General features: G+C 42.6%; 1 protein-coding gene across 2 annotated transcripts in view; it reads left to right on the forward strand.

The window, feature by feature from the left end:
- Positions 1 to 2,405: 2,405 nt before the first annotated feature.
- The window catches only part of SCUBE1 (signal peptide, CUB domain and EGF like domain containing 1), a 209,196-nt gene continuing 188,137 nt past the window's right edge, over positions 2,406 to 23,464 (forward strand). Inside the window, exons 1-2 of one of the 2 annotated variants that reach the window (XM_030480118.1) lie at positions 2,406 to 2,597; positions 5,424 to 5,546. In XM_030480118.1, coding sequence (XP_030335978.1) covers positions 2,510 to 2,597; positions 5,424 to 5,546 — 211 coding nt within the window. In that variant the 5' untranslated portion in view covers positions 2,406 to 2,509. The remainder of the gene's footprint in view (positions 2,598 to 5,423; positions 5,547 to 23,464) is intronic. The other variant, XM_030480117.1, reaches the window with a different exon arrangement.

Genomic DNA, 23,464 nt, shown 5'->3' on the forward strand with positions numbered 1-23,464 from the left:
TTCAATTACATGCCATCCTTGAAGTATTCAAAGGCATATATAGACAGTGTGTTATTTGGATCAAGGTGACTCCCTTTCCTGAGTGCCACACAGGTAGTGTTAGTACTGTGCCAATTATAAATGCATAGAATCAGGGAAGAGGAAAAGCACAAGTGATTTCTGTAAGAGTAACTTAACAGATGCAGTTAACATGACACAGTATGTGCTAGAGAGCAGCTCACTAAGGAGTGGAGTGGTTTGGTGCTTCAGCAAACCTTTTTATTACACTGTGACTTTTAAAAAAGGTTGAGGTAGTTCATTTTTAGCCATTTCTAGTGTGTTTCTTCATAGAAAATAAGCCTTTTGGACAATTTATCCCATGGTTGGATAATTTCATAAAATGGAATGACAAGGCAAATTATGAAATATATATTTAAAAAAAAATAGTAAGGTTTAGCCTTAATTTTCACCTAGGAAAAAGCCTCACACTTATAAGGCCTTTGAAAATAAAAGCCTCTCCAGAAAGGTCGGCGTGTGGTCTCAACAAGCTAAAGATCACCCTGACAGGGAATACAACTACGGAGGTGACCGTCGCCCTGCTACAGCGTGCCACAAAACTCACTAGGTGGAGCTCTAAGGTACCAGGTAATCTCTCTGGGGACATACGTGGAAGAAACGCTCAGTGTATCCATGGGAAGACTCAAGCGTGGAATTCACACAGCACCTCAGCGTAGTAACACAAAAATAAGGCACGGGAATTAAAATAATAATACCCCTGCTCCACTCCTGAAGGATTAAGGACGGGAATGCCCAAAGCAGAGGTGTAAACATTCGGAAAGCAAACAGCTTCTGCTCTGTGCAAGAGTTCTTTAATTTTACGAAGGAGAAAGAGTGGCATGTACTTTTTCATTGACCAAGCAGCTGGGCTGAGCAACCTCCCTTACATTTCCTTCACATCCCTTCAGGCTGTGAAGGACCAGAAAAGTACTGAATAGTGCTACTCTCTGGGTAAGTGTGTTGTACTGAAACATGCAAGCTTTGGGGAGGAACTTGACAAAAGGAAGCATCTAAGGCTATGGTGGGATGTACTATCCAGATGACAAATGTATGTCACATGCATCAGACAGCCTTGCTGTGGAGGTAGAACAACCTAAAGGACAAGAGGTAATGGCCTCAAGCTGTGACAGGGGAGGTTTAGACTGGATATTAGGAAAATTTCTTCACAGAAAGGGTGATCAGGTATTGAACAGGCTGCCCAGGGAAGAAGTGGAATCACCGACCCTGGAAGTGTTCAAAAACTGTGTGGATGTCACTAGAGGTCTAATGGGTTAGTGGTGGTCTTGGCAGTCCTGGGATAAAGGTTGGACTTGATGATCTTAAAGGTCTTTTCCAACGGAGCTGATTCTCTGAGGTCAGAAGGTAGGCATCTATGAAAGGTATAAAGTGAAGAGGGGTGCAAAGTCATAATGAGGAATGCTTGCAAGCTATGTCAGTGCTTTAAAAACAACCGGTCTGGAGGACTTCAGGGTGATGAGACTTGTCTCTGAGGGGACAAATTTTCACATTTAGGTTTAAAATAGAAAGATTTTTCTCCTTTCCTCCTTTTCTCCTTCAGAGTCGTGGTGGCTTTGATACTCATAAACATGCATCTGCAACAGGGGCAGTTACAGCTTCCCTGATGATTGTGGGGAGAGTGGCTGGGCCAGGCCAGGCCAGGCCACACGGTCACCTGCGGAGCCTCGGGTGCAGCGGGGCTTGAAGGAGCACGAACTGAGGAAGGCGGCTGGCTGGGGCAAGCACCTCCAGCAGGCAGGCAGCCGGTCATGATGCGAGGCGAGTGGGAACGGCCGTGCTCCTAGGAGTTAGTCAAGGCCGAGAGGAAGGCGGATGGTGGTGGTGGGGGGAGTTTTCCTTTAGCCTAAGCCTAGGGAGGGTGAGGAATCCCTCTCAGCGGTTGTCAAGGAGATGGGCGGCCGGGTCGGCCGGACTGTCTGTCCTCAGAGCCCGCAGCTCGGCGTGGGGGGGGGAGCCATTTTTCCGCGGCCCCTGCGAAGGGCACGGAGCTGCGACCCCCTCTGCCCAGAGCCGCCCCCGGCCGCGGGAGGGCGCCCTCGGGGTGGGGGGTAAGTGCTAACGGTCCGCACGGGCCCCTGTGAAGAGCAAAGCTGGAGCAGCCGAGGGCGCCCGAGGCCGAAGGCCGGTGACGCCGCTCTGCGGACTTCCTACCTGCCGGGAGACGTGAGGGGGGCGCGGGTGTCATGCCGGTAGGCACCGCACAGACATCTCTCGGGGCGGGTTAGAGTTCAACCTCCTCGCCCACCGCCCCCCGCTCCCGGCGGCGGCGGGGCTCAGGGGCAGTCCCGGGGGCGGTGGGGACGGCCCGGCCCGCCCCGGCCCGCCTCCGCCGCGGGAGCCCCGGCGAATCAGCGGGGCGCTGTCAGGGCGTCAGCGCCGGCGGCTCCGCGCGTCCGGCCCCGAGCGCGTCCCTTATCGCAGACAGGCACCGGGGGCCGGGGATCGCATCTTTATCATGGGCACTGTTTTCTTTTCGCGGCGCTGCTGTTTGCTTTTCGCTCTCGCCTGGGCCGGCAGGTTGGCGGGAGGCAGCGGGGGCGCAGGTAAGAGGGGGCTCCGCTCCGGGGGGCACCGTGTTTGTCCGCTCTCCTCTCCTTGGTGTAAGGTGCCGAGGGGGAGGTCACTTCTTGCTGCTAGTAGTGCTGGGGGTGTTGGAAGTTGTCGTGGGGCGGCGTTTGCTCGCGTGTTTGACACTGCCGGAGCCAAGGGACGTCTAGAGGGAGAGACGGGGAAGGAAAAGTTACTCTCCTGAGTGCCCGGGAGATACTGTGTGCTGAACCCCAGGGACTCCGCAGGGGAAGCGCTGGCTGTTCTGTCTTCACAGGGTTTCCCTGTCTGCGCCTTAACCCAAAGACCTGGCGTTTCTTCATAGCCGCGCTTATATCTCTTACATAGCAGTAATGGTATTAAGTCTTTGCTCCGGTGTTTAAAAAAACACCCAAACCAACATAAACACCCCCCAAGCCTCCATCTATCTAGGAATGTTGTAAGCCCAAAGTAATTTCTTAAAGATGTGTATGCAGTCTCTGAAGTTGTGCTAGAAGAAATCCTTTAAGGTAAAGTAGTAGCGTGAGGAGAGGCGGGTGGCGGTAAAATCCCTTTCCCTCAGATACATGAGTTTAAATGCAACAAAATGAACGAGGTCAGCGTAGAAGTTCTTAAAGTCTAAGCAATGCAGTGTGCTATGTGGAGCAGAGCAGGGGCTCATATTTGGTTTTGCCCTTTCATTTGACTCATTGGCATTCACGCCTGACTCCCAGGCATCCTCTGGCTGCTGTGAAATGTCCTCCTTGGCTCAATGTAGTTTGAATTTTTGACGGCATTATAAAGAGTCCAGCTGTCACTTTTGCTGATCTTGATGGGAGATGGGTGCCGGTTTAATGAGTCAAAAGTATGAACCAAAACATTAAAGAAAAAAAAAAATCTCAAACCTTTTCTTTTTGTGCTTGACTGGATCTGTGTCTGATCTGGGCAACACCCGCGGACCCCCTAAACTAATTCGCGTAAATCATAGCTAGACCTGAACCGGCTGAGCGGTTAAAATAAACGGATGGACAAGAAAGGAGCAAACATTACAGCAGCGTTTCTCCAAAAAATACGACGCCCTCTGCTCTGTTCCCCTCTTTCCTTACAAAAAAACCCAAAAAAAACCCCCAAAAAAACAAAAAAACCACCCACCAACACCACCACCACCACCCCCCCAATAAAACATAGAGATATATATATATAACACAACAATACAGAGTGCAAGCAGCTCTCTTGGTGGGGTCCCCGACATGCCCCTCGGGACCGACCCGCTCCGCACCTCTCAGAGCAGTTCTGTGCTGTGTGCCATGGCACCGTGTCTGATTATTCTCCCCTCTCTAAATAGCCTCCTCCCGTCCCCGGTGACTTTGAAGGATCCGGGTGTTATCACTGGAGATGGCTGAGTGAGCACTTCTGAAACAATTAGCGTTGGGATTTCAACCTAACAATAAAACTGTTTTCACTTTGGTGCTCCTTTTTTGAGGATCTGTTAATCTAATTGGCATGAAACCAACTGCACGTCTCTCGATGGATGCCCCTCTTTCTCCCTCCCTTTCTCCCCCTCCTTCCTCCGCCCCCCGCCCCCCCACGCCCGCCTCAGCACCCCTTTCTTCTCGGTACTTCCTAAAAGTAAAGGGGAGGCTGTGCTGTGTGCAGCTCTGCTCGTTGTTACCGGCTGCTAACCCGCCCCTCCTGGGCAGAGCGCTCCCTCCCTGCTTTCTCCCGGGAGCCCCAGATGTGAGGAAATCCGTGCGAGGTGCGTTACTGCCACGACGGCCGCGGCTCACAGCGGCGTCTCGGCCCGGCCCGGCCGGACTCCTCGAGGGAGCGCCGGCCTCTGGCAGCAGCGGCCCCGCCGCAGCTCCTCGCGTAGGGCGCTGCGGGTGACGGGGTGGCCGGGGACCGTCTGTGGGGAGCGCGGGGGGCAGGGCCGGCTAGGCAGGGCTTTAAATGTTCCCATGTTAACTGCACACCCCATCCCTGAATAGGTCGGAGCTTTTTTTTTTTTTCCCCCCTTCTTTTCCTTCTATGTTCACTTCATTAACATTCCCACGACTACCAAATCTCGACTCTCACTCATCCCCCGCCCTCCCCCATCCTCTTTAAATCCGGGGGAGAAAACGACTGCCCGTCACTGAAATGTGTGTAAAGGCTTCCTACCCTGAAAGCAAGAAAAGCGGTCTGTCTCACCAGTACGGCACCCGTCCGAGCAGGGCCTGGGTGGACTGCTCGGACTTCTGCCTTCTAAATGAGTTTTACTCTGTGGAGAGGATGTTGTTGTAGGTTGCTTTTCTCCGTGCTAACTTACCCAGTTTCAGTCGGTCTTCCATTCTTTTTTTTTTTTTTTTTTTTGCCTCTTAATAAAAAGGATTGATGTGGGTTTGCTGTTCAAATATTTCTTTTTCTCATTCCCCCGTCAGCATAGTTTGTTTAAACTGGGGTCTGTCTTTCTAAATTAAGAAGACCTCTTTGCTAGAAAATGCAAATGGGCTTCCCCCCCCCCCCCCCATAGGTAATAAAAACGCTTTCTTGCTTTAAGACGTGGGTCTCCAGCACCAGACCTATAGAGCAGACGTTAATTTCTAGGATGTCTCATGATTTCCTAATGCAGAAACGTGGGACCAAGTCCCTCTAGCTTGGCGGAGCGATGCTTATAAATGACTTAAGGGGAATAACGCTGGTTTGTTCAGTTATTTAACCTCAGATGTTCTCATTTCCAGGATGGCACTCAGAAGGCAGACAAGCAAACAGCTTCTTCAAGGGGACTATCTATCCGTGTCTGTTTTCTGTGTCTCAGATCTCCCTTCTTATCTGTCCCCTTGGGGTTCCTTCTGTACTTCCAGATGTTGACGAGTGCGCAGAAGCTACGGATGACTGTCACATCGATGCGATTTGCCAAAACACTCCGAAATCCTACAAATGCATCTGCAAGCCAGGCTATAAAGGCGAAGGGAAACAATGTGAAGGTAAGGACAGCTCGGCTCCTCTCCTCTCTCTCTTCCCCTCCCTTATTTGTTTGCTCTTTAAAAGCTTTTGTAAATAGCTGAATTCCTGAAACGATTAATGCAGATTTACAGCTGCTTAACCTCAAATCTCGGTGTTTATTGGCCAAGCATCCCCCTGCTGCTTTTGCTAATTGTCTGGCATCAGACACCGCGCCCGCCAGCCTACTGTTAAAACCAGAAAATAAAGAAAAGTGTGGTAGGACGCGACCTTCCCCACCGAGGAGGCGACGCCCGCATCCGCGCCAGCTTCGCCCGGGCAGCGCTGAGCCCGCTGCCGGCGGGGGCTCGAAGCGTCGCGCCGAGCACGTGGTTCCGCCGGGGCGCGGCCGGCGGGCCGGTCTGGGATGGGGCCCCTAGCTCGCTCCCCGCCACAGGGCGGGCCGGGCCGCCGTGAGTAGCCGGGATCTGCCTGCGGGTGGCCGTTCCTCGTCTGCAGGCGCCCGGAGAGGCCTCATGCCTTCTGGCGCAGCCGGGCCAGCCAGGGGGGATGCGGGGAGCCGGGGCCGCCGCCCTTTGCCGCGGGGCCGCGCCCGCCGTTGTCCGCTCTGCGGCCTCCGCACCCTGGCCCGGCGCGGTGTTACGAGCTGCACCGGTCGCTCTCCATAGGTTCCGGTGAGGCACACAGAAGCATGCACCTTAGCTTGTCTAACGTGTGATTTTTAGCATCACTCTTCTCGCCCAGTGAGAGCTTCATCCCTCCTGAGGCATTTACAGGAGGTGTTTTTCAGTATCAACTCGAACAGGACATTGGAGCTTGCTTGACTTTGACACTATGCATATGTCGTGGTCATCCAGTTTTAGTCTGTGGAACATTATTTTAAAAAGAACTGTTTCAGATTGTTGTACTTACACAGACATGAAGAAGTTGGTTGACTTCTATATGTCCTTACATCAATCCTTGAAACTGAAAAAGACCTAGTATGCATTATTAGGCGCTGTATACACTCATTTCAGATTTTATGAACTCCGTCTTGTCTATTGAACTTCAGCAGATTGTTCTCTGGTGAAAAGAACAAATACTGTAATCGCAGCAGAATGCCTTACGAATAAAAGATGCAAGATTTTTTTTTTTCCTACTTGCAGATGCTTAGCAGCTATAAAAATTCTGTTTCCGAGTCTCTGTATGGCAGTCTGAAACTTTTTGAAAGGGTATATGGTTTCAGTCCATTAAAAAGATTAAAGACCTAGAAATGAATTTGCTGAAGTCTACAAAAATTTGAAACCACATATTATTCTCCATGGACTTCCAAAGTGTTTGTCCAAGTGCCTTCATAAAGCATTTTTGTGGTTGTCATTTTTTTCTGTCTTGGGCTTAAATTGGCAGAGACAAATTCCTACTGTCCACCTGTTGGTGCTCTAGTGTCTCTGAGCTGCTGTTCATTTGGAAGGCAGATCTTTTTTCTTGCAAACAGAATAATCATTCAGCACCACTTCTTCACCTATTCATCCTTTCTAGGGAAAGAGTTCTGTGCAGAGAAAATGTACTCAAGGCCACAGCTGTGGACACTACACCATTCTCAGAATTGGTGGTAGTTTTTGTGTTGGTTTTCCTCATCAGAAGTTTCCTGAAAGCTTTTAACTATTCATATTTTAGCTGTTGAGCTCTGTTTAATGGTAGACCTGGCTGATACTCATGCTTATTCGATACCCATTATTCTCTTTGCCTGATTTACTTTGGCTCAGTAAAAAAGAGAGCTCAGTAGGGAGTAAACAAGCAGATTTCTTTGTGGATTGATGTACAGAATCATGGAATTTCTGTGGTTGATGTAAACCTTGTATGTAATGGATTTTATTGTCTGACAAACTTGATAAGTAGAGTAAGCTGGGGCGGACTGCAACACGTTCTGCATGGATGTTAATTGTTCAGTGTTAGGTAAATGAATGTGAAGTGTCTAAACCAGGTACTACTGTGCATGATGTATTACTTTTTTTACACTGTTACAGTAAGTTTGAAAGATTTTGCATCAGCTCTGAACCTTAAGTGTGTAATTAATATCAAACTTTGAGATGAGTAGAAAGCTTGAAATATTTTTGGATGCTTCCTTTCTGAAGGTTATTTTAGATTACTTAAATAGTATCTCTTAATTTGATCCCAGAGTACTTTGAAACTTTGTTATTGAAGTTATGTACCTTCAGTGACAAGCAGATAATCATAATGTCCTTTTTATAAGTGAGTAAACTCAAAACTAGAGAGGTGCAGACCTAAGATCTGCCTCAGGTCTGCTGTTCACATAGAGTGGGTTTATTTTGCACCTTGAGGTCAAGTATTCAAAACCTACAGAAATAAACAGACTAGCAGTATAGATTGGTATTTAATATTCTGTCACAAGACAGCACTGGTAATCAGCCATTGAAAACTACCTTTTAAGATAAAAGTGGCTGTGTTTGTAATAACAAAGATGAAATACACCGAATGTATTTTGTTGTGCCAAAACCGAAGCCCGGTCATTAAACAATTCTGTGTCTTTATAACTGAGCTTTTCTAAGTAAGCTTTTTGACCACTGAAACCAGTTACCTGTGAGAAGAAAAGCTTGTCTTTTGTACACATTTTGTGTCTTTTGTGCCTCTTTAACTAAGTTTGTAGCAATCTACCTGCATTGCTTCATGTCTAAAGAACATGAACGAAAGCAAAGTAACTCACAATGCAGGCTCTCGTATAGGTCCAGATTCCACTAAATAAACAGAATTGCAATTTACATAGTACGGTGAGCTTGAAGAAATGATACTATATGATAGAATTTATTCTAATAAATTTTAGTGAGCTGCCAGTTTAGGTTACACTGGCACATTAGAATTGATTTAGAAGCATGTGCTTAAATATTGCTTTCATTCACTTAAAATCCATTTTTAGAGAATGGGATAGAGTGTGGGAACTAGTGTGATTTGATTGATTCTTAAGTTTTATAAGAGCAGTGGAAGACATATTTGTACATATATGTCCAGTGTGTGAATAGGTATTTGTGTACTTTTGTATATTTATTTATATTTTTTTATTCAAAGAAAATTATTTGTTTGAAAAATGGGATCGTTGGGCTGGTGCAGTAAATGTGGAGCCCAGCCACTTGTGTAGGATTTTGTGCATTGCGGCTCTGACCTAAAGGGCAAGGAGAAATACATAAGGCAGAAATGTTCCTTTAAGCACATGTGGAGAGCTCTAACAGCAATTGTACTGAAATAAAACATTTTCTTGACAGCCTGTTAAATTCGTTTAGGAGGGAATTTGTTTCTGAACTTTTATTTTCTCCCAAAATGTCTTTTGAATTGGGTTTCTCCAGAGTTTCTGAGGATTTGGGGTGAATTCTCAGTTCACAGATCTACCCTATCTTTTTTCTTTCTTTTTTTTTTTTTCGTGGGTAGCCTTCTTGCCTGAACCAGCTGACCTCTTTCTTTCCACAGAGCACAGTTATTTCTCCAGACAGAAGAGTTGCTTGTTCTTCCTGTGTCCTGTCTCCTGCTTCCTTCTGTAGATTTCAGTTCACCTTGGTTTTTTTCAACCAGTTATCTGCTATGCTTTGTCAAGCTATATGGTCAGCATTGCTATGATGGTATTTCCGTATGTCACAACACTTATCAACAGGCTTTGACCACAAATTTTCTAGCTGGCATTTTCATATGTCTATTTCTATTCAATATACAAAAACTATTAATCGAAAACTGATTCAGTTGCCCTGGCAGATCTAGTATTACACAGGAAATCTTTCCTGTTGTGATTTTAGTGTATCAAATGCAGTGACCTGCATTCAACTCTTCCATGTTCCCTGGGTCTTTGTCTTTTTGTCTTTACCTTCTCTGTATTGACTTCTCATCTCAGTAGAGGTTGGTAATGTCCCCACAGGTTGGTATCTCAATAAAATTGTTAGCTGGAAAATTTTCTCAAAGTAATGGAAATTCCAGAGGGTTCTAAAGGATTCCAAGTCCTGAGGTTCCCCAGGCCTTGACAGAGCTTCCTTTGTCCCTGATGCCAGTGTTGGGTGTTTGCTGTTGTAGGGTACCCTGGCATTGAACAGTTTATGAAGGTGTTTAGCTCTCAAACCTAGTTAATATTTTTTTTCCCATGCTACTTCTCAGGCTGTTACAAACCCTCACCGTTAATGGTTAAAATACTCTGTATAATTTCTGGTTGATCTTTATTTGTGCCCATTTTATATCCCGTTAGTGTGTTAACTTTATATAAACTTTTTTTTCCCCTCAGGCTACTGTTTATCTGCAGTGTGACTGTGATTTTAGTAAGCTGCTCTAGCTGTAGTTTCTTTTTCTTTTGGATGATACCTTATGTGTAGGAGTCTCTCTGCAGTTTGTAGAGGATGTGATTGGGTGGATGGTTTTTCGTTAAGACATGTTGCTTTCGGGTTGCAAAACTCTGTGCCTTTCCATATAGAATAAGATTTCCCTCTTGGTGCCATTTTTTCAACTGTCTTTCATAGTACTTGCAATAACTGTTCTTCAGTTCTTTTATTAATTGGTCTCATACAGTTATTGTTATGTTTCTTGAACTCTTTGTACAGATGCTCACAACTTTCAGCTGTACTTTTAATTTTATTTTTTTTTTCCTCCTGAGAAGCTTCATAATATTTGTTGACAGATTTCTGAGGGCAACATATCTGTACCATGGTAAACTATCTTGGCAGAGTCTGTCTTGAGAGGGTGATTTTCAGGTTTCTGCTGGTGTTGGAAATTTGTGCTGTATCAGCAGCAGTTCTGCTTGACTGCTAGTTGAGTAGGCCTGTGCAGTGCTAGTGGTGTAAGTCTGTCATAAACAGGGGAAGTTTAGATTAGATACAAGGAGGAAGTTCTTTACAGTGAGGGTGGTGAAGCACTGGAATGGGTTGCCCAGGGAGGTTGTGGATGCTCCATCCCTGGCGGTGTTCAAGGCCAGGTTGGACAGAGCCTTGGGCGACATGGTTTAGTGCGAGGTGTCCCTGCCCTGGCAGGGGGGTTGGAACTAGATGATCTTAAGGTCCTTTCCAACCCTTACTATTGTATGATTCTATGATTCTATGATGTACTTGCAGTCCTTTTCCTAACGTAAATAACCATTTGAGATAAACAGGCAGATGGTCATGGTAATCTGCAAAGGGGACTGTTATTCTTGATTACCCCAGTGACAGCACCTCACTGAATTTAAGCATGATATGACTTCAAACTAAGATAAACCATTCCTCCTTCAGTCACAGGTATATTCAGACCTACAGCAGGTTATATTCTCCATACGTCCATTTGGAAACAGACTACTTGTCCTTTCTGAACTCCAGTGCTCATCTAAGGTCTGCTTAGCCGAAGGAAGCTTCTGGAAAATGTACAGCCAAACAAGCTAGCAAGGCATCTCCTCATCTGGGGCTGATGTTGTTAATCGCAACTTCTGCCATAGTTCCTGACGTTTGTCTGTGTACAATGGATGGAAATAGTCAATATAGTATCTGGAAAAATGCTGGCATTGATATACCTAGGTTTTATTTCTGCTCAGATTTTGTGACGTCTGGCTTTGTCTCTGACAAAGGTATCTGATCGATGATTCTTCTAATTGCAATAGAAGGTGAGTTCATTCCTTTAAGGACTCCCTTGAGGTTTTTGACCCCCTGAAAACACCTCAAATATCTACACACTTTGTCTGCCTGTTCTGAAAAGCCACAGGAAGATGGAATGTGAATATGTTTCCTAAATATTGTTTCATCCTTTGTTCATATCCTTATTCTAATTTTGTTATTTTCTGTGTAACCATCTTGTTACTTGATCTCAGTTCAGTGCTTGAGGCTTTAACACTAATCCTACTACTTCTGAACAGGTTCTTCAGTAATCTTGAGGTCTGTAGTGAATATTAGGTACTGAAGCTGCTGTACTTTCTAGTTTTACAGTTGTAATACCTTAACAGATGGCATTAATGTCATGTGTTGAACTTCATGTCACTCTCTCATAATGGCTGTGGTTTTGGATGGGGTCTGTTGCTACAAGTATGTGATGCTGGTTTTGACCTGTTGGCTTGCAGGAGCCCATAGGAAGAGATACTCTGCCACCTCCTACTCCCAGCTTTGTGGTGATTTTTATTTCAGGGTCAAATTTCCTTCCAGTTTTATTCACACGGATTATAGCTTTACTCTGGGTGAGCCATTGTGCTGATTTCACTGAATGGCTTCTAAAATGAAGCAATGCATGTTATCAAAAACTGGGAGAGGGAGACTGTAAACTGGCTTCTTTGATTTGAACTAGTAACTACTTTTTTTTTTTTTTCCCTTTCTCTATAAATCCTACTCATTTGGTGAGGTAACTTTGATGCATCTTTTTGGTTTAGGCTGATAAAAGTGTTTCTCAAAATCCAGTTCTGAGGTCTTCTATATCTGTGGGTGTTTTTTATTATTTTTAATTGTCTAGTACCATTTAATACTCGGTTCCCAGCTTACCAGTTTTCTGAATTACTTCAGGGAATGGAGTTTCTTAGGGGATGGAGAAGTAACAAGCAAGAAAATACTCCTGAGAACACTCCGTAATAAAACAGAGTTTTATTACAGCCAAAGTGAATTAACATCTTATGATAACTTTTTCTTTTCTCCTTCATGCTTCTTCTGTTCCTTGAATAGGGCTTTTCTTTTGATCAGGGCTCGGCCTTGAATTTATTTTGTGACTTACTTATTGATTGCTTTATTTTTTCTGACTTTGTTCAGCAAAGTTTTATTTTTCAAATAAAACCAGAATATCCCTTAGTTGGGATGGCATGACCCATTAACTGCTCACAGTGCCATCAGTCCCCATGTGTCACACACCCTATTGTTTTCGCCTCTCCCTTTTCTTCCATACCCTGTCCTATCTGTCAGACCTGCTTCCTGGCAGTCCATAATGTTCCTTCACTGAACAGTTTCTCTGGTGGTCCAGTTTAGAAATATTCCATTTTTACGTAGATAAAGAACAGTTGCTCCAACTTTTTTCTTTTTTCTTCTTTCTTTTTTCTTCTTTCTTCTTTCTTCTTTCTTCTTTTTTCTCCCCCCCCCAAAATGCTTCTTGGATACAAATATCACTGTATTTTGCATAAACAAATACCATGCTGCTAGAAATATGGCCTCATTCTTCAGCAGCATTACATGTAATTCTCAATTTGAAAAAAATATGTGTTTTTCCAAGGACACTTCTCTAAATAGTTGATAAGCTCCCTGTCTGCTGAATGGTCTATAGGTACTCTGGGAACTTATAAATATGTATGAAATTTCATCAGTCTTAGCAGTTGCTAAGCTGCAGAACCCAGGGTGGCCTCCCGTGGTGATGGAAACTTGGTATTTAGGAGGAACTTCTCCTTTCCACAGAATATGTAGTGTAAATTATCTGACACGAAAATTCTAATAAAATAAATTGTAATTAATGAAGGAGCAAAAATAGAATATACTAAGCTCAATATGTAAGAGTCTGTTCTTCTTTTGCCTTCATTCTTTATACATCTGCCAGACAGTGTCCAGTTTTCCTCATTTCCCATCTGTCACCTTTACTTCTAGCACAGTCCCCTTTCCTTGCAGTCTTCGTTATGTTGTCTTGTATGTTCTGTTACTCAGCTGTCTCTAAACCTTGTCATTTCCCTACAGCAAATCCTACTTCTCTTTCTTTTGTCATCTCCTAGTTTATTTTCACCTGCTTCTTTTTCATTTTTTTCAGTTTTTTCTTCCATTGTCTTCTCTCTCCGTGGCTTATTGCAATTACAGCAGTATTATTCTGAGAGCCAATGTCCCACAGCAAGATCTCTGGGACTAGTGCAAGCTCTGAGGACCCTCTACCTTCCTTGACTTCTGTTTTCAAGTCAGAACAGCTCCTACCAGATCTCAGAGTTGTCCCTTTTCCTTCCTTTTTCTCTACCTGTCCCGGGTTCAGCTATAGCAGTCATTTTTCTCTTTCTTAGTAGCTGGTGCAGTGCTGTGTTTTTTAACTTTCAGCCTGGGAACAACGCTGATAACACTGATGTTTTTGGTTGTTGCTAAGTAATGTTTATTCCAACCAAGGACTTTCTCAGTCTCATGCTTTGCCAGGGAGGAGGGGAAGCCGGGAGGAAGCAGAGACAGGACACCTGACCCAAACTAGCCAAAGGGGTATTCCATACCATGGCACGTCATGCCCAGTATATAAACTGGGGGGAGTAACCCGGAAGGCCCAGATCACTGCTCGGGTCGGGCTGGGTATCGGTCGGCGGGTGGTGAGCAATTGTATCCTCTCCCCTTGTTATTTCACTAATCATTATTATCATTGGTGGTAGCAGTAGTGGTTTGTATTACACCTTAGTTGCGGGACTGCTCTTATCTCAACCCGTGGGAGTTACATTCTTCCGATTCTCCCACCCATCCCTCCGGGAGCGGGGGGAGGAAAGGGGGGGAGTGAGCGAGCGGCTGTGTGGTTCTGAGTTACCGGCTGGGCTCAAACCACGACACTACCTCTTTCCTGGCCCCCACCACCAGCTCAGAGTTCAGCTGTGCCTCAGCCCATTCCCTGCTGTTCCCACCCTTGCAGAGCCATGCCTCTTTCCTCGGGTGTCTGGTTGGAAAGACATTTTTGCATGGCTGTTTGCCATTATTTGTTAGTTCCCATTTGATTATGGGGACTGTATTCATGTGTGTGCAAATGAATGTTCTACACATTGTTTGTTCGGAGGCTAAATGTAAGGTGATGCATCATGTGGTCAGGGAGTCTCTGGTTGGATGATGGCAGAGGAGTTGGGGAATGTGGCCTTCTGCTATTTCCCTAAGCCTTGCCCAAATAAACTCCACTAATGTGCTTTTGTCTTCTCTGCGTTTGAGCCAGGTAGCATTCACTCTGATGCTGTTAGGACACTGTGAAGGTAATGGGAATCATGGATGGTGGGTACAGTCTCCATACCTGTGTAAGAGGATGGTGCATATAGTTTCTGTACCCGTAGTATTAGTCAAATGCTATTCTAGACCGGGATATCTGTGAGACTAACTACAGGGCAAGTTTGACCAAGCTTCAAGTAGCCCTGGGATGGAGAACATGTGGCAGGAAGTTCTAGGAAAAATGTGTGTAAGAGTCTGGCTGAAAAAGCGTGATAGTCTCTCAATGCACTGATTTAGAAAGTTCCTGTTTGCTTGATCATGCTGCGTTTTTTGCACACAGGCACTTGATGTGAGGCTATACTGTGAAGAATATCACTGGAATAATCCCCCCAAAAGTGGAAGAGAAACCAGTGGATTACAGCATGGCCCTATAAGCCGTGAAAAGGCTTGAAAAGGCAATGAACTGTGGTACAGAGGCTGAAACACATAGCAGGAGAAGGTGGTAGTGGGCAAGGTGAATAGGTTTCCTAATCTCTTTTAGTTTCTGGAGATATTGTGTTGTGAAACTACAGCCTAAGGCTGTAAAAACACCAACCAAGAAGAACATTTTGGAAACTTTAGCTACCTAAATTTCAGCAGATGCCTGCTGAGCTTGTGTATTTATTTGATTGTGGTTTTGTGTTGTCTGTTGTGGTTTTTTTCCTTAATATTTTTTTTTTTTTTTGTTGGCTATTTTTTGTTTGGTGAATTTTCAGCTGTAATTCGGCCAGCTCTTTCTGTCCCAAGAAATCTGCTAAAGGTAACTCCCTGCGCTCTTACAGGAAGCAAAATCTGAGAGTATTAAATCTGTCCAAGTATTTGGGGGAGATTTTTTTTAAACATAGCAAAGCAGTGAATTTTCCATATAATCACTTTAGAAAAAAGCCAACTTTCTGGTTTTTGGGTTTTTTTCATTGTTGGCTTTAGTATGTATATATTTGTTTTAAATTTCAGCTGGGAAAAAAAAAATACCTGCTTTAAAGCAGGTACCTTTGCATGAAAAATTCTAGCCCATATGTGAATGTTTGGAAGAGTTATAAGAAACTGAAGATAGGGTCTGACAGACCCCCTTGAAATTTCAGGACTTTTCTACACACTTAAGATGCTCAGCAAAAGGAATACACTTACATTTTCAAGAGTTTTGTTCAAATGCCTTGAATCATCACAGTACATGAGCATGTGCCGAATCTTAAGAAGCTGTTACCCTTTAAAGTAATTCTGTTTAAGTGCTTTATTAAATTGAAGATACTATCTTATTTTACTTTATAAAGCTGCTTCTCTGGAGCTGTAGAAGATGACAGTACTTCCTTCAGTGACCAAGGTATAGGAAAAAAAAAAGAAGATGTGGAAGTTGTCTCACTGTTACAATGAAAAAGTTATTGAAGTAAGTGGGTAGTTCCTTTGCTGAATGGGGAGTGTAGGTGTCCTGGCTTAAACCATGACAGTAGGTAATGCATATCTAAGTTGTTTGGCAGCACGTATGTAGGAAGAATTTTTTAGCTGACTTCGTACCTCTAGAGATGTTAGTGTCTTTACTGAGTAGAGTTGTGTCTTTATTCTTTTTGCATTTTTCTGTTTACTAAAATTTCTTGGAAAAGGATTCCATTAGAACTGTGACTTGGAGACGTGTCTGTATTTTTATCTAAGTATAAAGCACTGAAGTCTGGCTTTATTTAGAAATTTCAATTTTTCTGATGCATTCCAACCTTTATAAAGATGAATATGATCAAAGTTCCTCTTTCTATGTCCTTCCCTCCACATGCCACTTTTCTCTTAAACTAGCCCAGTCACTGCTCGCACAGTGATACAGTTCATCTGATCCTTACTTCTGGCCTTACTATACCACACACTGGGAAGGCGAGTGCTCTGAACTGATTGCTCTGGCTTCTGAATGCAAGAGGATTTTCCCAAGGGCTCTGCATGGCACACTGAGGAAGGAGGGTCTTGTCTGGCCTATGTTGCAGGCTGACCCACAGCCATGAGACTGCTTTGCTAGGGAGACTAACTGTGAACTATTTGGCTACTAGAGGGCGGACACAAGTGGAGCCCTGTGGCTTTTGCTTGGCTTGAACTCCTAGGAAAGTGAATTTATCTCAGTTCAGACTGGAGGGTGTAGTCATTCTGAGTGCAAGGAATAAATGAGGGAAGGAGGGTTGCCAGAATTGTTCTGACCTGTGACTGTTCTGACTTCTAAGAGTGAGCCAGAGAGTAAGTATAAGGCAGGAATAGACAACCTCAGCCTGTTTTCCTGATTTCCTGAAATAAAAACCTGAAGACTGAAATTATTTGGTTGAGTATAGTCTGTTTCATTAGGTATAGACTGTTTCATTATGTGAAAATGGAAGCAGCTTATTCTGTATGTAAACAGTTTTACATTTAAGAAGATTATGGCTTCAGAATGGAAGAACTTTTGTATTACAGTTCTCTGAAAAGCTTTAAGAATGAAAACAACCCCCTCAAATAGTTTATAGTATGATTAACCATTCCAATTGACTGGGAAACAACTTTTTGTTTGTGGTATGGATAAAATCCAAGGTGTTGTCACGTAAGTTTTATGTTAACAGTCACGTCTAAACCTATATAAAAAGGATTTCTATTCTTCATGCTTCTGGCACTTTGAATCGTTTCACTGTTTTATTTTGAAATCTTTTTAACATTCTTTTTCTTGAGGGAAATGTGAGAACTACATTATGAAAAGGAAAAACAAAATCCTTCAACTGCATCACACGTGGTCTTGTGAAGCAAAACCCAAAAACTTTAGCATTTATTCTGAATAGAGAATACACATAATTCAGGATAGGAGCAGCAATTGGATCCGGTTTCTAGAACAGCTTATTGATATAATTTAATACCAGAATTTCCAATGCACATTTCTGAGTGCTTTCACTGGACTTTGTTGCACAAAGTGAACACATGCATATATAAGTACCTGTGTGTGCCCACAGTCCTTCAGAAAACCTTTGTTATAGTGTATCATAATATATTTAAGTATGTTAAGGAGTTCCATTGTAAATGTGCATGTTAGCCTGTATCTGAGTAGAAGAGAGTTACTAGAATATATTTCCGTACTACTTATCATGGAAGGCTTTTAGTCATTACCATTAATATTGATGTTATGATTAAGCACTGATGGCATTTTTTAAATGTTTTTAAGACAAGTATTTTGACAATCTGTATGGAAGGTAACAGGCAATTGCCGTAGCCTAGTCTGCAGTGGGAAGAAAACATCAGTTCTTATCCTGAGTAGGGTTACATGATATAATTGCTTGAGTTAGCAAGAGGCTGGCCTCAAGGGATGGAGGCCTGAAAAGGATGCTTTCCAGAAGGACTAACATGTATTTGATAATGCCATTCATTGAGGAAAAGTCCCAGTGTTTGTAGTCATGAAGCCACTGGAATGATACTGTTTGGACACTGCGTATTCTGTAGGTCTTGTGCTTAATGAAGAGGATAGCCTGGTGTCCTGATTATCAGGTTATCTGATTTATATAGGCAAGGTTTGTGTGCTTGTGGGAGAGTCCTAAAGAGTCCAGAAAACATATGAAAAGTTTGCTGTTTGGGGGTGTGAGTGTTAACAGAGGGCCCTGCTGGGTGAGGGCTCTGCCCCAGCTGGGCAGGGGTGTGTGTGGTTACGTGTCGTGCCCTCAGAAATACAGTCCTCAAGCTTGCTCAGCTGATTTTGCTTGAACTTGCTAAAATAACTTGATCACAGAGGTGAGACCAAGAACGGAGAATTTCAGTCTTTGAGGAAGCTGTGAAAATGAGAAGCAGAAGGTAAGGTGGGAATGCTTTGAAAGGTGGTTTATGTAAGTAATACAGATTGTAGTATACTTTTTCCTTTACCTGTCAGAAGTACACACACAACATATGTGCTTGACCATTATTCCAAGTATGAATGCAACTATCAAAAGGGAGAAATATGCTGTTGGGAAGTTTACTACTTATTTTTATTACTGAAGTATATAAAATTAAGGGAGAAGAACCATAACAGGAGCAAACTTTATACTGTATTTATAAAATTACAGAATTTGTATTTTATGTTTTGTTTTTCAAATTATGCACGGCAAGCTGTAGCATACAAACATATAACAATGTTATATTCCACTGAAAATCTAGTTTACCAGTGGATTCTTCTTTAGTAAACTTTATGACCAATAAGGAAGTATAAAACTTAAAGGAAATACATGTCTTCTGGTCTGAATTAGTCACTGACATGGTCTTTTCTGTAATAGTACTTGAAGCAGGAGGGAGTGCTTAAGTGCTTCAACCCATTTAACCTTAATTGCTCGGTTTTAATAGACATTTGCTACCCAAAGGAGCCAAATTATAGCTTGAATTAGGTTTTACTAAGCTTAATTAAAAGCTCTACGTTATAATCAGAAACAGCTTATGGGTAAAACAATAAGCCTTTCTTAAATGGCTTATTTTAAAATGCTAAGGCACTTTTGATAATAATTGTTTAGGCTTAATACGGGTAACCATTATTCTCCTTATATTGCATTTAATTAAATATATCTCCTCCATGTGGTTTTGTGCCTTCTCCTGGCTGTGAAATTGTTCGACTGGTTCGGGTGGGATTACTTTACTTTTCCTGTGGTAGTTTGGAAACATGTTGCTGCCCTTTGTTTTAAAAGTTTTCTGGGGTCACAAGTTACAAAATTAACACGTGAATCAGTGGAAACATTAGCTTCCTATCCTCAAGTGAACACTTGCCAGTCACTTAAATTCATTAATAATACATCCTATCACTCAGTTTAACATGTAAACTGTGTTCAGACAGTTGGTTATGGGCTTTACATTGCACTCCTTCCTGAGGCCTAACTTCCAGTAAAAGTCTGTTACTTTGGGAGGGAGGCCTGGCTATTTGGTATACTCAGAGAGTTTCTATTCATTTCAGAGGTATCTGAAGAGGACAAAGTGTGGATTTCATCTGTCCAGGTGGATTTCAGTAGTATAGATCAGTAAACTTAAGCTGTTTGCCTTGCTTTCCCTTTGTAGCTGATGGAGAGAAACAGGAATTTCCTCGACACAGTTTGCCTTGTATTAATGGAGACAAAAATAGATCAGATAAGTCATGTCCTGAAAATAACAGTTCTAACACACATGTGGACATCTACAATGTAGGCATGTAAAGTTGGATGAGGTGTATCTGGGCCAAAGAGCCTGCAGCTGTGCCATTCAAAGTTTATTGAAATTAATGGAAAATATTCTGTATTTAATTGTGCTTTGAATTTAACTACGACAGGGGATATCATTCGGTCATTATGAAATTCATCCTCCCAGTCTCAGTTTTACATTTGTATTCTTTAATTTAAAATAGGCCTCACCTCTGGCATATTATTAAAAAAACCCCCAAACAAACAAACAACAAAACTAACAAAAAAACCCCCCCAAAAACTGAACAAAACAAGTGCCCACAACTTCATTATAGGAAAAAAGCTGATTTTTTAAATTGTGTTATCTTAGAACTCAGCTTTAAGATTGTTCTTGGTGCATCTACTGAGGAAGCACTGCTAGGCCATGTGATCATACGTTTGTTTAAATTGCATTGCTTTCAATTCCGGTAGCTGAGGTGCCAGCTTGCATAAACTAAACTCAAGAGTCATTTACACTAAGTCTGCTAGACCTTTACATGCACTTAGAAGTAACTTCTGTGAAAAGTCACTTGTGCTAGTTATGGAGTTGGACAGACCTTCTTGAATGAAGTATCGTTTGCTTAGTTATCAGATTTTTGGAATACCCCTTAAGCATTTTTAAAAATGTCTCCTTATTGTCCAGTTTGTTTTATGTTCTGTGCTGATGGAGTATACAAAGGTTGTTAAATTATATCCATTACAGGAAGGTAAAACCAAGGCTCTGAACCCACTATAAGTAGGTTCAAAGAACTCTGATCCCTGCCTATTCTACATACTGATAGCGTGTACATACTGATTCTACATTCTGATAGTGTGTAAACTGGCTAGGTCAAGTTTGACTGAATGTCTGTCTAGCTTGATATGCAGTCTCTGACAGTGGCCATTAGTGAATGCTTAGGGTAGATTATTTTTAATGGTATAAATCTAAGAGATTTAGAGACCTCTTGAACTGGAAGTTTGATTCAAATCACTGTGTTTAATGGTGTCTTCAGATTAGAAATGGAGAATGAGTATGTTTGTTTCTACAGGTGTTCTGCAAAACTCACAGCTGGTAGGTAGGTGATTAGCCATGCTCAGTATACTGTAAAAGAACGGTGCAGGAACAGTTGATTTTATACACCTGCCTCTTCAGCCTCCTATCTACAGTTGTTTACCATGAGTGTCACATCATATTTCTCTACTTGGCCAAACCCTACAAAACCAGGCATTAATTTTTGGCTTGGCACCTAACAACATCTTCAAGATGGCTGCCTTCCTGCTTTCTTGATGTCCTGGTTTCAGCCATAACAGTTATTTTTCTGCCTAGTAGCTGGTGCAGTGCTGTGCTTTCGACTTCAGTCTGAGAACAGCGCTGGTAACACACCGACATTTTAGTTGTTGCTCAGTAGCACTTAACCTGATCAAGGACTTTTCAGACTCATGCTCTGCCAGTGAGGAGGGTCACAAGAAGCCGAGAGGGAGCAGAGATAGGACACCTGACCCAAACTAGCCAAAGGGGTATCCCATACCACAGCACGTCATGCCCAGTGTATAAACTGGAGGAGTTACCCGGAAGGCCCAGATAGCTGCTCGGGTCGGGCTGGATATCAGTCAGTGGGTGGTGAGCAATTGTAATGTGCAGCACTTGTGTTTTCTGAGCTCTCATTTCTTCTCTTGTTGTTTTCTATTACTATTGTTGGTATTCTTTCTATTATCACTATTTTACTTTATTTTAGTTATTAAACTGTTCTTATCTCAACCCAAAACGGGTTTTACATTCTTTTGATTCTCCCCATCTCACCTGGGAAAGGGGAGGAAGCCAGGGGTGAGTGAGTGGGTGCATGCTGCTGAGTTGCTGGCTGGACTTAAACCACGACACCTGAAAATGAGACTTCATTAAAAAAGAGTCTCAAGTCAGTTGTGAAAAATGAATGGGTACTTTGAAAAGCTTGACCTGGATGTTTAATGTAACTTTAGATGGTTACAGTGTTAAATCAGGTGCCCTGGATAAACAGCCATAACCCTGTTATTTTGTTTTGAGCCTTATACTGAGAGTGAAGTTGTGTATTAATTGAGTGAGATAAGTAGTCAGGCCTTGGTGTCCTGTATTCAAAGGATAACCAAGAATGTTGTGTTTTCTCCTGGACTTCTGTTTCATGTGTCTTAGAAATACTATGAATATATATGAGAGACAAGCTTACAAAAGGGGTTGTCTAGAAAGATGGGAAGGAGGAACGATAAGCATGGGAAAGTTATCAAGAACATAATCTCTAATATCTAGTTTTATATTGGATGTACTATCCAATTAAAAGAAAACAAAAAAACCCCAAACACCTGTTTATTGGGTTCTCAGTCAAGCCTTTAGTCAAGAGATTGCTGCATTTTGCTTATCTGTGCAAAATGAAATAGTATTGCTGCAAAAGGCATCTCATGAGAAATCACCTGAATGAGAATATTGGGAATGACTCTACAGGACTAAACAAATATTTATATAAACTTACCCACTTTTATCCCTTTACTAGAGGGGAGGAGGGTGGTACAATTAGACTGTCTGGCTTTCTATGGTAAATTCTGTCAGATGAATATTATTATTTGAATACTGCACAGAAGTTGTAGGCATTCTTTGGTTCTTTCTACCTAACATTTTCCCCAATGTAACAAACAGATACAATTACATAAAATTACCAAAGGAAAATTTCCAGGCTATGAATATGAGCTCTCTCCAAATTTCACCAAATGGCCATGTTACATTTTCCATATCTGCAGTTTCATTCTTTTTTCACTGAATATCGTTAAGGGTGCTGGAAGCTTTGTGTGCTTTCTAGTACACGATATTTGAACAGTGGAGCAGAAATGTCTAAATTCTTGACAAATCCAAGATTGCATCTGTTTGCTCTTTCTTTCTTGTCCAATCATCAGGTGTGAGCACAGTTTATAACTGAAAATATTTGATGATTCAAATATGGTGGTTTTCGTGTTTGAATTTTAAATTTCATCCTTACCACTTTTTCTTTATTTTCCTAACTATGAAATAGGTGTTTTGTACAGCCTACCCTGGCCTCATCAAACCCTTACCCCTGTGTGCCAGGCAGAGGCATGTGTAACTTCATTAGTTCCTGTTCAGAGAGCCCCTGCTGTTGTTTACTTCTCTAGTGGCCAAAGACTCCAGGCAATGTTTTGAAGTGTAAAGCATAATGATGGGTGGCATGCTGGTGTTTGCTATCTGTAGATCTATGTTTCTGCTGGACAGTTACACATCCACAGGTCAAACCCCACTGGTTTTCAGATTTGCTCTATTATTATTTGTCTCTGGTGATAAATAGAGTTCTGACTCAGAAGACCAGTTTTTGTGTGGCTTTTTGGAAGGCTAAGAAGAGCCTGCATCATAACTGATGAACATACTTTGTGAATAAGATTTTAGAATTATCAGTATGTATCAGTAGGACACGGGTTTCTCTCTTTTTTTTCAGTAGATTCTATGTATGTTATTGCTGTTTTACCATCATGTGGACCTTCCTAATCCAGATAAACACTTCTGTAGTTGGAAAAACTATTTACGTCAAAAATAAACATAATGATTCTGAAGCAAAGACAGATCTGTGCTTTGATGATCCAAGTTATCCTTCAGTCAGCTGCTGTTTAATAGGCGAGGAGCTATAGTCTTCATACTTGGTGAAGGACTTAAATCAGTCCTTACAGGCTGCTCTTTGCTGTTCACTGCAAAGCAAAATGCTGGGAGGCCTTCACTTCATAAATGGTGTTGTTTGGGAACTGTATGAATTTGTCTGCATTTGGGGAACAGGTGATGAAATAATAGGCAGAGTTGGTTTCTTGAGCTTCATAACTGTTAGGTCTGGCATTGTCCAGAGAGACAAATCCATGGGTCCCCATGTATCATGTTTAGAAGTAGCCACATGACTTTAGTAAATGTTTAAATGAAAGGCAGCCCTGAACAGGTCGTTTGAGTAT

This window comes from Strigops habroptila, chromosome 3 (genome assembly GCF_004027225.2).
Source record: "Strigops habroptila isolate Jane chromosome 3, bStrHab1.2.pri, whole genome shotgun sequence".
Lineage (NCBI taxonomy): Eukaryota > Metazoa > Chordata > Aves > Psittaciformes > Psittacidae > Strigops > Strigops habroptila.